The following is an 18,729-nucleotide window of genomic DNA, read 5'->3' as shown; positions in this document are numbered from 1 at the left end:
TGTATGGATCAAGGAAGATTGAGAATTATTGGTATGGAAACCAGCTCCTGCAAAGACTGTTCTGCAGCCTGAGGCAAAATTCTGTTTGAAACTTTCAAGTTGTATGTATTTTGTATAGTGGGTTTTCCTTTTTAGTCTTTTTTTCCTCTACATTGCTCTGTTCTTTCTTTTTCATTTCTTTGTACTTCAGTGATTAGTACTAAACATGACAAAACTCTCAGAAATGAAGGGAATTGATGAGAATTTACTTAACACTTTTATTGGAATAACAGTGTCCCTCACATGGCAAGGGGAACTGCAACGTGCAAAAAAGTTTTTTGAGAAAAAAGCTTTTTAGTAGCTTCAAATAAAATTCATTTAGGTATTTTTTTTCCTTGTGAGCAGAACCATTTTTGACACTCTGTAACACTTATAATCTGTTTCTAAAGAGGTAGATAGATACTCATTGTTTTTCCTCAGAGACTATTGAAGATTCAGACTTCACTTTTTTATTTAGTAGAAGTTAGTTATTCCCATTCAGGAAAAATGTAACACAGGAAAAGTGTTTTGGAAGAGTTGGCACAATTTTTGGCAGTTTCAAGTCTATCAGTATTCAATTTATAAACTGTTTTTTTGATGCTAAAAATTGCTCATCCATCCTCTTCTTAACTAATTTATTCAAATGTATAATACAAGTGCTGATGTGCAATTATGAATAATAAACAACTTAGTTCTAGATTTGGAATGAGACTTGATGTGTACCAGTGATGTGTCTGGTGGTCTGTAGTGAGGTGAGTAGGGAAAAAAGGCTCTCCAGTGTTTAATATGAACTTTGTTGCTTTGAAGATAAAATATTTTAATTCAAGCATTAAGTACAGCTTCCAGTATACCACATGAGGTTGGTAGCAGTTTTCTTTTGTTTTATGTACAGCTGGCTAGGGCAACACATAACAAAACTTGAGCTTCGGCACTAAAGTGTATCTGTGATCATAAGTTTAATTCTCATTGGGTAGCAATCTGCTGTCCCAGATAGCAACAAATAATTTCTGAAACATTATAATGTACTGCTCTGAAAGCGCAATGTTATCTGTAAAAACCTTTTACAATTAAAATAGTAGCACCCTCTAGTGTAGAATCAGTTATACTGGTTAAAATCCTTTCCATAAGTGTAGGTGTTTGAAGGGGTGATAAATCCCTGTAGCACAAAGAATTTTATACTAGCATAAATGTGTTGAAAGTAGAGGTTGTACTGTAGAAATGTGGTTCAGCTGAGAGGAATGTATAAACACCTGGTGGGTAGTCACATCTTAAACATATATAGCTATTTGCTAAGAAAGTGTGTGACTGCCCTTCTATAGATACTAAGCAGTTAGGTCAGGAAAAGAAAAAAAAAAAAGATTGTGTTAAATAATTTTAAAGTTAAGCAATTGCATCAAGATTTAATGCAAAATGACACCATATTATAATAGTATTGAAATGCTTTTTACTTTATTTACAGTGATTGTTTCTCATAAAAACTAATTTATTTTTCAAAAGGTTAAGGAAGGATGATAAATTGGCTTGCACTTTCCTGTGTTATTAAGCTGCACTTTTTAACCGAAGAATATATGGACATTTATGAGAACTGATGGAGATCTGAAAGTAGTGGTGACAATTAGTGTTTCAATAAATGCTCATCCAACTCCAGCAGGAAAGGCCATTCATTAAAAAGTATTTTGTGGTATTTAAACCTTATTCAAAAGCATTTGAGAAAAAACTTTTATTCTTGCATGATTTGAATATATCGTTCTCCTACAGATGTGGGATGATAAAGCCTTTTTGACTTCTTTCCACAAGGTAGAGGAATTGATCAAATTTAGTTATGCATGTCTTGTGTGCCATCATGTCTATTTGAAAATTCTGTAATCCAAATCTTCGTTCTTTGTATATAGTAACAATAAACAGCAGATGTACTCCTTCTGACATCTAAACCTCTTTTTTTTGAGTGTCTTTAGATCTCTACTTTGCTTTAGTCCTTCTTTGCATCAATGTAACGTAGGCCTGAACGGGCCTTCATCTTTTCAACCTGTTCCTTGCCCTCATAAGGGATCATATTATATTCTTAGGAGCTCCTGTGACCTCCAAAAGCTCTGAATTAAATCCTGTGCTGGTGCCCAAAATGGCCGTGATTGATGTTTCTAGGAATAATTACATTACATGAATCTCTTCCTTGCACCCTATATAACTTTCTCTGTGGTAACTGTGTTTAATTACTTTACTTTCATTGTAATTTTAAAAAGTATTTTTTATATATCCTTGAGACACGGAATGCGCAATTTGGACACTCAGAGCAAGTAAGTTCTGATTTTTTTTTCCCTTTCAAGAGGTTAACTATTCTATTAACTATACATTCTTTAGAAGTTTAATATTTATCCTTTTTTAAGGAGGTGTTAATTCTGTAATTTCATTATGTACTTGATTACATACACTGAATATTATAACTAGGAAAAATTTATGATATTTTCCTTTAATATTTTGGTGCTAAATTTAAGCAAATCTCACAAAGAACTTTAGAGTTGCCATCTAGGATAATTTGCAGCTAGAACTCCTAGAATCAGCTGTAAAATTAACAGTGCATGATTTATATCAGTTAACTCAAGCATAATGATCCCAGTTGTGGAATGTTGACTTCCTTTTCAAACTGTATATTTAGATAAAAGTGAAGGATTTTTAGGTTGGATATTAGGGAGAAAATACAACACCACATGAGATGGCCATTTTTGACAGTAAAGTAAAAGCACTGGTTTCTATTGCCTAAGGAAGTTGTAGATCTTCTGACTTTGGCGGTACATAAGAAGAGACCAGAAAGCATCTATCAATAATGCTGTAGGTAAAGAAACAACTGCTTTGGAGCATAAGGATGAATTTGGACACCTCTGAAAGTTCTCTATTCTCTGATTCTGTTTAAGAATTAGGCTTTGTCTGGAATGATGTTGCATAGTCCTTGCAAAACAATTTGCAGAAATGAAGAAGATATGTCTTAAGAATACTTTGTATTATTATTGAAGAACTTATATTGGCTTTGTAAAGTTCTTTTATGAAGTTATAATATGATGCACAGTGTTTATGATGTTCTTTTCCCATGCATACTAAGTAATTTTCTCTTTTTGTGGAATGATATTATAAGATTAGTTGGGAGAAATCAGAAGTAGTTCACTCATTCTCCATGCTGGTGATTCATAATACCGTTTTCTTTTGTACAGTGGAAGTGATATCAAGAGAGAGAATATTTCAAATTCTTTTCATATGTTCTTTAACAAATCCTTTGCATTTCTTTGTAGTTTAACATAAACTTTTCTGTTTCCTGCCTCTAGTGTTTAATTTTCTGTAACGCTTGTTAGATTTCCATGTGTTGGAGTTGAGTTTGGGGAAAAGGAGGTTATAACTAAAGTTTTGTTCTCATAAAATTTATATACATGAGTAAAGAAATACTAAAACTTTTTAATGATTTTTAAATTTTTTTAAATTTATTTTTTCTCTCAAAGGATCCTTCTTATTGTATGAAAAAATAATTGAAACAATTGACTGCTGAAATTTCAGATTGCTTCCAATGTAAAGTGTACCCATCTGAAATTGTACTATTGAGCCCTGTTATAGCCTTTCACTTTTGGCCAGATGGGACAAAGTAAGCTCAAAGAACATTGGTTATGAAAGAGATGAGGAGAGTTTTTTCATTTTTACTGCTTTTTCTTTCTTGCCTTTTCTACTAGAATTTTATCTGCTATATAGAGATTCTGTCAGGAGTTCTGGTGTTAAGAATCTGCAGAATTCCAGAATGCTCTGGGCAATGTTCTTGCCAAAAACATAATTAGATTCTAGAAAAATATATCTTCAAATGGAAAGAGAGTTTAAATATAGAAAAGTTGATAATTGCATACTAAAAGGAAAAGGAATTAAATACAGATTTCCAGAAATTTTGACCTATAATCCATTGGCTTTCCTTTTTGTCTAAATTTGGAAAAGTATTCTGTTGAATGTAAAACAGCAATCAAGAATTTAGAACCTATATGTAAGTCATTTTTCTGGCTCTGGAGAGGGCATTGACTGTCCTATGAGGTATGTTTCAGAAGTTTTTTAGTTGAGGTTTTGGAATGATAGCAGTACCACATTAGTTATTATAAAATATCATACTAAGTGGTTCACATATGTGTAAATTGTTCTTGCCATGAGATGCGAATTTTTTTATGTGATCCTATTTGGACTGTGAACTTAGAAAGCAATTGTCCAGTCTGCATGCTGTCCTACACCAATTAGGATGCTGTGATAATTTAAAAAATATTCTTGCAGTTAGCCAGAATAGGTGATATCTGGGTATAGGACCTTAAAATTTATTTTTACTATTACTTAACATTTTTAAAATGTAAAAAAAAAAAAAAAGATATTGAAATATTTTATTCTGCAAATACAGTAGAAACCTTTCAGACTGATGTAATTTTATTTCCTTGATGTTCTAAGCTGGAGGAATTTATGCTATTTAGCTTAGTTCTAACATTTTAAAACATTCTTCCATTTTGAGTCTCATAAGTTTGGAGTCAATCTGAGGATAGATACGCACTTCCTCAATGAAATAAATATAGCTTATTTCTAATGGCACTTCTGTAAGGTGTATTTTTTTCTGTTGACTCCCTGTTTCCTTGAGGAAAGAAATTCTCCCTCTAGTGAAGCTGGGTCTCTGATTTCACTTGGAATTTTTTTTGATGTTCCTTTAATTTAAAGAGTAGTCAATTTATAGTCAGCATTTCCAATGCATTTTTGAAGTTGTTTGTTGGTTTTTGTTTGTTGTTTTTTTTTTTACTTGAAAGTTCTCTTTATTGAAGTGTACTATTAATGTTTTTATTTTTTAATAATTCAAAATATGAGATCTTTTTCTTGACTTATCCTGGTAAGACTTAGAATTCAAGGAGTTTTCTCTTAGTTTTCTGCTGTAGAATACATAGTTGGCAAGAGAGGAAAGAAGAAATTAATAATTCCTCCATCACTTCAGCCAGTACCTTCCCATTACAAACTATGACACCATATTGTTTTTCATAACTTCTGTACCCAGAGCTTTAATCGGAAGATTGTTCTAGACTCTATTCTTGCAGGATCTGATACTATAATTTTAGCTTAAATTTATTGATGATCAAATGATTATTATATATACATACATAGAGTGTGTTTATATTAAGTTTCTATTTAAATGTTCTGCTCTTACTACTGTCTTTTCAGTATCTTCCTTCCTAATACATTTGAAAATGCAGTGATATCCTTTCCAGTCTTCATTTTATGTGAACCAGACAAAGCTCTTAGTAGAATTAACATGTAAAGCTAACAGTGTGATTCATTTTGACACTTCCATTTACCTAAACATCATAGAAGTCTTAAACCACTAAACAGTTGTTAGCAGTACAGAAACATCCATCCACTTTCTTGGGGTTAATGCCAATTTAGCTAAAGCCTGTAAAAACTAAAAATAAGATGTCTTTATCTGCTTGCAAAGAAGAGGCTGACTTTGTTCACATTCTTTTTAAAAATAGTGGGGAGAAAATTAACAGTATGGATCTGTATAATCACCAGAAATTGCTGCTTTTTCACTTTTTAAAAGGAATCACTTGTGATGGAAAACTTTGCTGAAGAGTTACTTTCCACTTCTTGTTTTGAGCTCAGTCATATCTAGATTTCTACCTGACAGCTAAATCTGCATTTATCCAGCTGCTTTGTCTCACGAACTGTGGGGTGCTTTATTTTTTGGAAGACTGAAGGTAAGGGCAGTTTCTGTGTTAATCTGGCCCCACCGCATTCAATAATTTCTTAGGCTTTTCTGCAAAATGTTATTTAGTTTTAGTCTACATTTCTAAAATAATACTGGTATCAAAATACAGTACCTGTTACCTGAAGCATGTTCGTTAAAGAATTCAGATTGAAATATCAGATATTGTTATCTTCAGATATTCCAAATGACTTTTTATATGCAGCATGTGTTTTGCAGAGATATTGAAATACAGAAATTGTCATACTAATCATGAGATATCAAAATAATAAATGCCCTTGTGAAAGGGGAAACACGTTAAGCTGCCTTTTAGGTGGTTTGGATAAGAATGATATAATTTACAGTTAACTGCTGCCTAGATTCATTGAAGTTGGTAGAAAAGAGCAATGCAGGTATGAAAATGCTTCCAGCATGGTGGACAGCCTTTTCCTTTGCTTCCTTTTGCTATCTGAAATACAACTTTGTCATTTCAAGAATTATAAGGAGCAGCAACCTCGAATAGCCTCCACAGGGTTACATCCTTCATGTATGTAGATCACATGACACTTTATCTTGTCCATTTCAAAACATCAAACCTTTTATGCAGATTTAATTTCACCCTTTTCTATTAGGTCAATATTTGAAAATTATTCAAAACCAGGACTGGATGATTCCTTGTTTATTACTTTTATTGATGCTTTTGTAAATGGTGCCCTATAATGCTAGTAACTCTTGAAATGAGGAAGTATTTTGAGATAGAAAAATAACCTGTACTATCATTCAGATCATTCTTTTTAATTTAAAACATGATTCAATGAAATAGCTGTGATCATTCCTATTGGATTTCTGTGTTCTCTACCCTAAAAAGAACAAGTCTATATTTGTTCTGGAGTTGTTTTCTCTTCATTTGTGAAACGAAATATCTCTTAAAGTCAGGAGCCAATTTTCTAGGATGACCTGCAGAAGTTCTAGTTTTGCAACTTTATTTATTTTTATATAAATATATTTTATTAGATTTTTTTTGCAACTTTTATTTATTTTTTCAACTTTATTGATTGTTTGCAATAATGGAATTTTACTTGGAAGACGGTAACTTTTGAGCAATTTAACATCGTAAACAATTACACAGCATATTAGATACACAGCTGAGAACTAAGTTCCTTTACTTGTATTTAAAAATTGAAAAGTCCACTTACTTGCTCCCTGATGAGTAGAACTCCTTGTTCAACAAGTGCTAATTAACAAATAACTTCTGTTGCTTATGTAATAATTTCTTTATTCTGGCAAAGAATATCTACTAAATAGGTGCTGATATAAGAGCTGATATCACCATTTTCTCTCAGAAAAGATCTTTGTTTGGTGGTGAAATTAAATCAGAATTAAAAATATTAGAATTAAAAATATTAGAAATATAACTGTGACAATGGTAACGGACACTGGACCTGTTCACTGGGAAAGAGTATTAAAAATGGAGGCAAAGAATTATCAGTGTCTTGCCCATACAAAAGCCACAGTATTCTGCCCTGGAAAATATAGGAAAGAGAAGGAAGAAAACATTCTGCTTTTCCCAACTTCAGAACAGACGGGAGATTCATATTTGCCCAATGCAAGGACAAGGTATTAGGGAAAAGGCTGCTGAACCAGGTCCAAGAGTAACTCTTTGGAATCAGAGATCTTCGTGTTCTTGTTAGAGCTGTGAGGGAGACAGACCACCACACCGTTATAGTTTGCTTTTTTGATGGAAAGATGTTTCATAAGTTATTCCCTGGCCCTGGAAATTATTCATACTCTGTATTTGAGGGGTCAGGAATAGATCTTTGAGGACGGAAACAAGCACAAAGTATGCTTATGTTGTATAAAATGGGGAAAAATGAGACAAGTGCCTGTTAGGGGTGTCATTTTTCAAGAATTTTTAAGTAACTAGCCATCACAACTTCTTGGCAGCTTAATTTGCAGGAGCACACTGTTCGTAGCTCATCCATCAAAAACAAGGGTAGAATGGAGACAAATTGCTCAAAGGAAAAATCTGAGAATGGAGAACACGACATGTATTTCCCCAAACTCCATCAGTCATACCCCACTATGTGAGTGGTTTTTCACTTCTAAAAGGTAATAGTATGCTCCATCTTCATCAAATTGCTTTAATCAACTTAATTTTTCTCACGCACAATCTTAAGTGACCTCAGCCGTTTCTCTATGATCTGAATCAACAAGTTATTTTCAGAAAGGCCTGATCATCACACATCCCTCCATTCACTTGTGAATAGATTCTGCTTTTGCTTCTTGAGGTGATTCCGCTGCACATTCATCCTGCTGTGCAGACTTTCACTTTTATTTAAAATGTCGCACCATGTTACATAACCAAGATATTACTTGCTATGTGAGTGCTATACTTGCTCTATTTTCATAGACTGGGGATGAGAATGTCCCAGAAAATTTGGCAGAAGGGATAGGGAAGATTATAAGACAAGTTGCCAAAAAACATATTTCTGAGTTCTTGGGGATTTTTTGTTATTTTGATTCTCTATTAAAAAAAAATAAAATCTGTTAACACTTTGCATCTTGTCATTTCAGAGCACATGAATAAAAGTTAGAATTTCCTGATTAATTGAACTCGTAAATGCAACATTGAATATGGTTCACCACTACTGCATTTTAAGAATTTATGAAAACGGGAAGAAACGAAGAAGTTAAAAACCATATATGTATGGCCAAACAAATGTGTAACTACAAAATTAAGTTACACAAAAAAAAAAGTTGCAAACACAGTATTTTCAAGAACAAGTTTATTTTCAACACTATTAATGTACAATATTTTAGGATCACTTTATTTTAAAAACTATAAGAATTATAGTTATGAAAAAGTGTTTTAGCTTTTGAGAACAATGTGAAGTAAACTGTGTTTGCAGTAAGATATAGACAGTAAAGAAATAGGGAAAGTTGTCAGGTAGTAATTACCTTGTTACCTTTTTACAACAAGAAGAAAAACTACAACATCATGACTTGCTCAATTCGGGACTGAATTTTCAAACATGCAGGAATGCTTGTGGCTATATATGACAGAAGGTCTCAGATTGAAAAGGGGAATTACTTTTTAATCTTATAATTTCAATCACTTTTATCCATAAACATAGATCATGTAAGTGCTTGGCAATCCTTCTAATTTGTTGATTTAATTGTTACATTTCTGCAGTGCTTCTCAGTAGTAAAAGATACTCAAATATTTCACCAGGCTAGAATGATTCTATTGATCTCAGAGGAGTTATTGTATTGTATAATTAATACTAGCATAATCAAAGTAAGAGTTTCTTTTGTATGTCACTAGAGCCCATTCCTACTCTACATGCTATAAAGGGACATGACTGCTTACAGTACTGTAGAAATCACATCTGTAAAACAGTATTGTCAGGTTTTACTCATCTATTTGCTTGACACTAGAGCTAAGAACCCATAATAATGCTTTTTATAGTTAAGTACACTCTTTCTTGTAATAAATAAGAAACTCCACAGGGATTCAAAATATATGAAATTACAAAATAATTACTTTAAAAATGTAATTTTTGCAACAGTAAATTATACCAAGTGATAAAAATACCGTGGGTCTATTGTATCTAAAAAAAAACATTGCCTCAGAAAATTTTTAACTGATTTTGGGGTTTTTTTCTCCTGTGCCTGCAAAAATATTTCATACCAATTTCTTTATTTCAGTAACATGTTTTCCATTTTGTTTCATAGCTTAATTTTTAACAAAGGCAAGCAGCCCGCAGTACTAGCTCTTCTGAGTGCTATCATTTTCTAGACATCTATTCTCAAGGTTAGCATTTATTAGTCCTAATGTTCCATATTTTCTCTCCTACTCCCTTGTACATACCTTTTTCAGTCTATCTGCAAAGCGTTTTTGCTCTGTACGTTCAGATCCCTACTGTAAATTTTCTGATACACATAAATAATTTACTAAATTGTCACCTGTTTGTATAAATTTTAAGTCCATTTGCACGTCTGAGTTAACATACCTTTGTATTCATCTTTCTTCCACTGTGAACACTGCCTGTTACTTGACTGGCAGTTTCTTGAGGTCTTTTTCAGCCTGTAAAACACCTAGTATACCAATAAGAATTTAAAAATATAATTATTTCATAAGATTACGTGGTGAAGTGTTGAAAGATTTTCTATTTACACCATAATTTGTAAAAAAGGCAACCAAGGGACCACTTTTTCCTGATTTTCAATATTCATTTAACAAGGATGTACTATTTTATTCCTTCTAAGCAATGGCCAGGAAACACATTCAGATGTGTGCTACTAGTTTGTTGAGATTTCCAAAACTAAGCTCTTCTTCAGAACTGTGCTCCAAATCTTGTTTTCGTCTTTTTTTCCCTATCAGGAAAGCAAGACTTATAGGGAGGGGTAGTGATTTTTGTCAGTTAGAAAAAAAAGGAAGGCTTTTTAGCCCACAAGCCCAGATCTTAAATGCAAGTAGTCCAGCTATATGATTTTATTCAATAAAATATAGTACTTCCTCCAAACCCTGACAGACTTATATCCTTAAATCCTCACATCTATAACCACACCATGACTTTTGACTTTACTGGCATTAATCTGGCATACAGAGTAAATTCCATAAAGGCAGCAGTGCATATTATTATATTTATCAGATTCTGTTTTCAGCTGTGAAAATTTAAAGCTTTATGTAAGAGTACTAAACAATAAAGAATATATTAACAGTGAATAATATTACTTATGTAATATCCCTGATAAGACTACAGTCTTTGTCCTGGGGAGAGTTAAATTTACATTTCTGTAGTTTACGAAGCATTGTTAAAAATATTCACCCTTAAATTCTGGAACATTAGGAAGATTCTGAAACTTCAAGTCTTCTCTTGAACTTTTTTTCCAGTTTTAAACTTGCATACTATATCTTGGCATTGTAGAAATAGTCTAAGCAGGAGAAGTTTTTGCTATAAACAGTCTTGAATGGTGAGAAAGGCTGTGATAAGGAGAAAGGCTTATCTTAACAGCTTTCTAAGAAAAATCAAGCTGTTCTGTAATAATTAAATTGTCAATATATTTCTCATATTTACTGCTATAGTAGGGGAAAAAATATCAGAAAGAAAACATTTAAACTGTTTCAAAATGAACTGGAAAGGAGAGCAGGAGATGTACACAAAGGATGTCTGTTACTCTAGTATTTTTCCAGCTTTTCTGTAGAAAAGCCTAGGCAAAACCAAAGATATTAGGGGAGAAGCAAGGTTTCTCAAATGGACAGTCTTTAACAGAGGGAAAGTAGTCAGTAAGAATGTATGTTCAAGTTTTATATTAGTAGTGCAGTGTACTTCAGCTCTTTGCTAAGACTCATGTTACTTAAAGTGCTATTATTAGCCAGAAAATGGAGGATGAATGGAGAGGTAGAAAATTTTGCAGAAGACAACACCATTTCAGCAACTTAAATTAGGAAAGTTGTGAAGTACTCTAGCAAGGCTGACATAGCAAGTTGAGTGGCATGATTGCAATAGAAATTCATCCAGATAACTGCAAAGCAAGGCATCCTAAATAATTATTAGAAATGTCTCTAAGTCCTAAAATTACAACTACTCAAACAAAATATGGTTGAATCAGACCAGCATCAGGAATGGGTACTAATACATAAAACTAGCTAGCTATATAATTATACTATGTTGTGTAGCTGAATTCATCTTGTTGCCTTTTTTCCTGGTATGCTTCTGTAAGCCAATCTCTAGTTCTAAAAAAAAAAAAAAAGAAAAAAATACGATATAACACTCTCACATGGTGAACAATGGGGAATACTAAAAAAAAAAAGAAAAATTGGGACCACAGCACTGACAGTAAATTAAAAAATTAACTTATCATAAGAAAGGCAAAGACTTTAGAGAGTGGCATGAAATTGGAGAAGGCTTATAAATTATTTGAAATGTTGAGCATTTTTACTTCATGAGATCACTATAACTGGATGATAGAACTTTACTTTGCAATGATCATGAAATCTGTGATAGTATGTACGTGGAGGATTAGGTAATACCTGCTTCAGGATAGTAGTTTATTAGTTAGCACAGTTGCCCAGGAGGCAAACTCAGTTTTATTTTAGCCAAAGTGGCTTTGTATAGTTCATCCCAGTGCTCTAACTACGAATCTGGGGAGAAGAATCCTTCATCTAACCTGTGAAACTGGGCCGTTGGGTAGTCAGTGCAAGATTTGTGCCTGCAGAAGGAAGGATGAGCAGTCTGCAGCTTTGTGTCCAGTGGGATAAGCAGGGAAATCAAAACTTCTTGTTCTCTGGGTGTTTCTGGACTTCAGTCAGTCATATGGATTAAGCCCATGCGCACCCACGCACACATTAGATGTGTTATACAAGCATCTACTTCTAGGTACTGGATTTGACTTCCTGTCTACAATGATAGCCTCTCACCCTCGTGTCCCTCAGAAGTTTGTCCAAGTAGAATTAGCACACTGTCAGGAATGGTTTAACTTGTCCTCCAAAAACTGTGCACTCCAGAAGCGATGTGTTCTGTTTTTCTTTTTGATCATTGTAATATTATATGGTATCAGTAAAAGTATTTAAATAATTCCTTGGTGGAACAGTGAAAACACTGGAATGCTCTGATTTGATCGTACCATCTCAGTATTGGCCAACATAAATTAATTTTCATCTCAAATTTCTGGAACACTGCCAAATGAAGTGCCTCTGATATGAGCAGTGTTTGTTCCTAGCCCGAGATCTGATTACTGTTTTCTTTGTAAAAGAAAACAATCTCCCATCAGTCAAACCTGCAAGCAGGAAGGTGTGATCATTTCAAAAGATAACAAAATCCTTTACAGAATGTGTGTGTACTTAGTATTACAGCTCTGGATTAATCTTGACATGCCATCATCCTGTACAGATACATCCTGAAAATGTAGGTCTGAAAAATAGCCTGGGAGTGAATGTTAAGGGAAATGGTTAAAGATGTGGGAAAACTCCCTCAAAACAGAATGAAACTACTGGGGCAGTGCATTTTTCAGTAAGCAGGAACCTCTGCAGTGATGGAAAGATATAAGACATTTTGAAAAGACATAAGCTTCAGATTGGTCTGGGGAAGAAAGAAAGATGAAGTCTGATCCAGAAACTGACATTTCAGCAAAGTTGGGTGGTATCTAAGATTAAAATAAACTGAATATGCTTAAGAAAGAGACTCAGAATTACAATGCTTTCATTATTTAAGACCACATGAAAAATACATTATTTTAAAAGAATTATTTGAATACCATAGTTGTCTAAACAAATGGGCTTATCAGTTAAACAAATCGACATTAGTGATTGAAATAATAAGGAGATACAGTGATGTGTCTCTCTTTACTTTACAGACCACAGTTAAATATCAAGGAGAGCAAAATAACCTTTGAAAAGAAACTAGTTGATTTTTTGTGAAAAAAAAAAAAAGTTATTGTGTATGAAAGGATTATTGAAAAGTAGGAAGTATATGCGAATACAAGCCTGTGTTTTAGTTACTGTCTTTTATTGTGTTGAAAGAATATTGAACTATTTAGTAATAGCAAGCTAATGTTAGGCTTTATATAAGCAACAGCACAGAGGGATGAGACATCAACTTTGCTAGCAGCTTTTGCTGGTAATTGATGACATAAGACTAGTTTTTATACTTGGCAAACAAGTTCCATTCCAAAAAGGAATATGTAGAGTTGCAAAGACAGTTTTCTGTGTGTCTGTCTCATCCTGTTTTTCTGTTGTCTCCCCTCCTTTGCCTTAGGTTATTATCTAGACTGCTTCTGTTTTCAGCTCCCAGCAAGACCAGCTAATGTTATTTTCTCTGACTTCCTTAGATGCCTTTGGTAGAGCTATTGAAAGTACAGGAGAGACATTCTGCTCGGTTTTGGTTCTCGTGCTGAACCTCTGCGTCATCTAATACCAGGCATAGGGAGCAACTGAAGAAAGAAGCTTGCATGCTTGATAGCCCTGAAGCAGATCGTGATACTAATTGCCTAGCATGACACACATAGTCTTCAGTGTAGGAATCACAGAAAATGTTGAATCAAGGACTAGACGTTCAGTTTCTGGCATGATTAGTTTAATTAGGAGAATGAGTCAAGCTGGTAAACATGCCCATTTTTCCTTTGGGGGTAGATGAACCATACTGGCTCTATGGGAGGAATGAATATGCTCAGTATAAACAAGATTGCTGTAGGGTAAAGTAGGTGACCTCAACAGCATACAAGCAAAAAGCAGTCTTCAAATGTTTGTCACTTTTCAGGATTTAAATATTTTTTTGTGGGTTTAGAAGAAAGTATAACTTAATAGAAATTTAATCTCTGGGCAGATTTGAAGATCCTGGTTTAAAAGAAAGGGTCATTAAAATCTCTTAATGAAATCATTGTAAGAACTTCATAGTATTGGCAGAATAATGTATTCTACCTCTACCTGGTTTCCAGTAATAGTTGAGCAATATTAATTGGAAACTTAAAAAAACCCCACCAGCTTTTAGTAGACACCCAGCATGGAAAATTCTAGTCTGAATAGCGGAGGTTATAAAAGCTGGCTCATACAATTAGGCAATAGGTGTCACTGTACATGTTGTCTGTAATGACCCTAAAGAGAAAGTAATTTAGGTATCAAAGCAGGGAAGAAATATTTCAGATGACCTGCTTTTGTTGAGGCTAATCAAACAAATTGAAACAATTTATGAGCTACTTATAGTCTTTTTACAGCAGCAAATGGTACTGTCTTAGTGCTTCAGATAACTTCTCTCATTGGTTTGAAGCAGGATATTTAAGAGAGACAGTGGCAAATCTAGATTGATAACTTCAATTAATCACTCATATGCTGCTTGCCAGGCTTGAAGAGTAAAAAAACTATCAGCCACACATACGTGTGGACATAGTTTGGGACAGTTCAAACAAATACCAGAATCATCATAATCTGTTTTATAGACTGATTTAGGAGTGAAATACCTTTACTGACCAGTGCTTACATTGAATCAATTTGAGTTTAGCATTCTAGAAACTACCACAGGATATTTAAGGCATCTTTAGCTGAGAGTTCTTTTTAGCAATATAAATCCTTTTTTTTTTTTTCTTCTTTTCTTTTTCCCTTTCTTCTCTATATTTCATTTGCAAAGAATAATAGCATTTGTATTGTAAGCTGTCTGGGCAAAGACAGACCTGCCATTGTAGGGCGCTTTGCACAATGACCCTTTTGTAGCCTGGTTCTGTGCATTATAATTATTCTTCAAGTCATGCAATTTGACATATTGAGAAAAACCATCACAAATAAATCAAGTCTATTTTAGTCCCTTCTATTAAAATAAAACATTACAAATTGCATGTAATACTAATTGGCACTTGACCTTTATTTTTTTATATAGATTACTTTCTAAAGTGGTTTGGAGTGAATACTATCTCTAAATGATATATTTTGAGTCATCGTTCTGAATTGCATTTGAGTTTGCTGGCCAAATGGATAAAGATAGATGATGTGGAAGTAGTTTTAATGTGGCCTTGTCTGTTGACCTATTTGAGGCCCCTGAAATAAGTATAGGCCCAGTTTAGAAATATGTTATGCAGCACTCATTTCATGAACGTGGGTTAGAGAGGTCTGTTCAGGACAGTATGGTGCCTGAAAAACCTGCCGCAAATATGTCATCCTTTTTGGCATGGCTGTATATCTGTGCTATGAAATCTAAGACTCTTTTTTTACAAATAAAATTTTTAAACCTGTTGTAGTATATGCTAGTACTGTTAATTGAGAAAGAGAAATAGGTGATCATAAACTCAGTGTTTATGATTGCAGTTTCCCACCTGGCACTGATGCAATTTAAACTGTATCTATAAAGTCCAAGTGCAATATTTTAAGATGTCAGCACCTTTTACCTTTTCCCAACTGATAACCATTAGGATGCTTTTGTCTTAACATTCTCTCTGTTCGTGATGGTAAATGTGCAGTTTGCTGTCAAAATGTGTTGAGGTGTTGGATAAGAAATTCTTTCCTGTTTACTAGATTTAACTCCCTTTTTTATTTTTCAAGAACAGACTGAAATGTAAAGATGACAGACACTTCTTATTTCTTCCCAAGTAACAATCAGAGTTCAAATCTCGTCTCTATACAAGATCTCAAGAAAAGCAATAACACATACCAAGTACAATGTTCTTTTTATTACACATAATTTGCTTAATTTGCTGTGGTTTTATCTTCTTCATCTGTGACTTGCTCATGTGACATATCTTGTCATTGTCCAAAAGTAAATTCTTGAAGCAGAGACTTTTTTTTTTTCTGTTGTAGTGTGTCTTAATAGTGTTTTGATTAGTAGTGTTATAAATAATATTATCTTTTCCAGAACTAAAGGATTTTCCTTACCATGCAAAATTAAAATTAACCTTGGTGCTAGCAGTCCAAAGTGTCTGCTTTCCAGTCATCATCATCTCCAGATTTTCTTGGTGATCTGTATAGTGTACTATTAATTGAATAATCTGTTGCACATTTGTGGGTATGTAAAATAACCTGAAATTCACCTTCAACATTAAAGCAAGATGGGAGATCATACTGTATCCTACCTTAAAACTAATTGAAGTGGTCTGACTGTTGTAGGGCTTCTGCCAAATAGAGGAATCCTACTGCGTAAATTATACATATATCTGTACAGTACTTGGTGCCTTGATAAGGATTTAAAATTGGCCAAATCAACAATTACTAGTTTGTTAATATTGTGCACAGAATGAATATGTATCTTGTTAGTTCCTGCAGGACTAATCTTTAAGTTGCAAGAAGAATCAACATAACTGGCATTAATTATACGTTGGAATTAATTACACACCTCTATGAGTGGATTGAGGGCGTTAGTCAATGACTACTCATCCATCTTTTTACTATTTGACAGTTCATGGATTAACAGAGGTTTGAAACAAAGGGGCATGATTGTAATAGAAAGAATAATGTCCAGTTGGTGGTTTTAATGAATATCTTTCTGTACATTTTTTATTGACAGGTGTTTAGCACTTAACAAGGCCAAAGACCAAAACTGAATTTTGAAAGACAGTTGTCGAAAGTACCTGCAATATATAGGCAGAACTGCAACAACACAGCAACAACAGAATTTAAAAAAAAAAAAAATAAAAAATCAGTACTTAATATAGGCCACCATAAGTGGGGAAGTGTAACGTCTGGGTGGGAAAAAAGTGCTGATGTGTTTTAAGGTTATTTTCCATTCTGAAAAATTGTTCCTGTCCTGTTTGTCTCTCATCAAATGAATTTTAGTATGAAACACTAATATCTGATCCTATGACTGAAATAGTTGATTTCCATTTAAGGAAAACTCGTAATTCTGTTAACATTATTTTCATCTTCTCATTACTTTAAGATAATAATCCAAACAGTTTCTGATGATTAAATCCATTTTAGTAGCTGTATTTCCTAAATGCCAGTTATTGGTTTTGAATGATTTAATGTGGTACCTAATAGAATGAGTGAGTCTTTATCCTTTACATCTTATTATGCTTTTTATTGCATGCGTTTGCTGTGTTGTGTGAAACTAACTATAAAGTTGTGGAGGAACCATTTATTTGCTTTCTACTTCCTAAGATGCTTTTTCATAGCTTTGAGTTTCAAGAGCTGTTTGTTTTTCACCAGTGAATACCCAGAAAATGAGTCCAGAAGGTCTTTGTAAAATCCCACAGAACACCAAGTAAAAGTGCCAGGATTGATTTGGGGTTTTTTTTGGTGGGGAGACATGCACAATATCTACATAGGCTTTTAAGAGAACAGGTGAATTCTGTGAGTGTCTGCATTTGATTACGATTATATATTTTCAAAAATTACAAGCTGGACATACTGTATGCACACTCTTAAATTACTATGCTAAAGAATAAGATAACCTACACATTTATTACAATTTAAGCATTATTTCTAATCAGGATTTTGTGTGTAGATTTAGCCTCTTTTTATATACACATTCTATTTTAGAAAGTAATTTTCCTGTCAGTTACTCTTATCATTCTCTTGTTTTGGAATTAAAAAATTATGGTGATACAAAGTTTTGAGAATCCATCCGCAGCAATACCAAATATCAGAAAATTTAGGAAACACTGAGAGCTGCTTTTTAATCTAAAAACAGAATTTCCGTCATGCCTATTTGTATTTGTATGATCTCTAAATGTGACTTTGGTGTTATATTGTCCTGCTTTCTAATCTGCACCTGCTCATGTTCATCCATCTGGCTAAGTGTGAGGTGCTGAAATCTATGCTTCTGCCAAATATATGTAACACATGCTTATGCCCATGTATAGGTCTCTGCTTAGTCATATTTTTCTACCGTATGTCTTGCTCTTCAAATAAAAATTACTTTACTGGCCTTTTTTAAAATAGATAATAGACTAATAACTTTGATAACTGTTACGTGATTCATCTTTCACTGAGCTTGTTGGTTCCTGCTTATCTTTCAACTTCTGTATATTCAATAAGTTATCTTTTTCTCCCAATTTTTTCATCTGTAATCACAATTTTTATAACCTCAAAATATGTATAATTAGAAGTGAGTCAAGACTTTTGAGACAGATGAAATTCACTTTCATAATGATTACAGAGTGATTCTGGACAGGAGAGACAGAGCTAGGAAGGATAATTTAAGGGTGTTTAGGGGGCAAGCGAAGCTGTGGCTTCTAGAGGCCTGGGAGGACAAGAGCCCTCTTTTTTCTTGCTTCATCTCTTCCCTGCTGCTCAAATCCCTGTTTCTTTCTCCATCGTTCTGGTGTTGAGAATCCACAAGACTCCTTATGTTTATTTCTACTGTATTCATTAAGTAATAGCATTTTAATATTCCTTCCAGAGATGTAGCTTGTTCTGCTAGTCTGCCACAGTGGGTGATGGGAAGGAGAAGGAAACAGAGACCAAGACTGACTCCGCCTCTGTAGGGGAACTTGGTCAGAATAACCACTGAGCTAATGGAGTAGTGTGATTATCTTGTCCACTTTGTTAAGTGCGTGTT

The 18,729-nt window shown here is 33.7% G+C and overlaps 1 protein-coding gene across 4 annotated transcripts in view; it reads left to right on the top strand.

Annotated features, from left to right (window-relative positions):
- Nucleotides 1–18,729, top strand: part of IMMP2L (inner mitochondrial membrane peptidase subunit 2) — a 487,361-nt gene that overhangs the window by 107,337 nt on the left and 361,295 nt on the right. The window contains exon 4 of one of the 4 annotated variants that reach the window (XM_074827523.1): nt 2,085–2,119. The exons of the other annotated variants lie outside the window; for them this stretch is intronic. Coding sequence (XP_074683624.1) covers nt 2,085–2,112 — 28 coding nt within the window. The 3' untranslated portion in view covers nt 2,113–2,119. Of the gene's footprint in view, nt 1–2,084; nt 2,120–18,729 lie in introns of those variants that run through there. 4 annotated transcript variants of the gene reach the window in all.

The sequence above is a fragment of the Strix aluco genome, chromosome 5, assembly GCF_031877795.1.
Source record: "Strix aluco isolate bStrAlu1 chromosome 5, bStrAlu1.hap1, whole genome shotgun sequence".
Classification (NCBI taxonomy): domain Eukaryota; kingdom Metazoa; phylum Chordata; class Aves; order Strigiformes; family Strigidae; genus Strix; species Strix aluco.
Note: the sequence above shows the minus strand (reverse complement) of the source record. Positions and strands in the feature narration are given on the sequence as shown.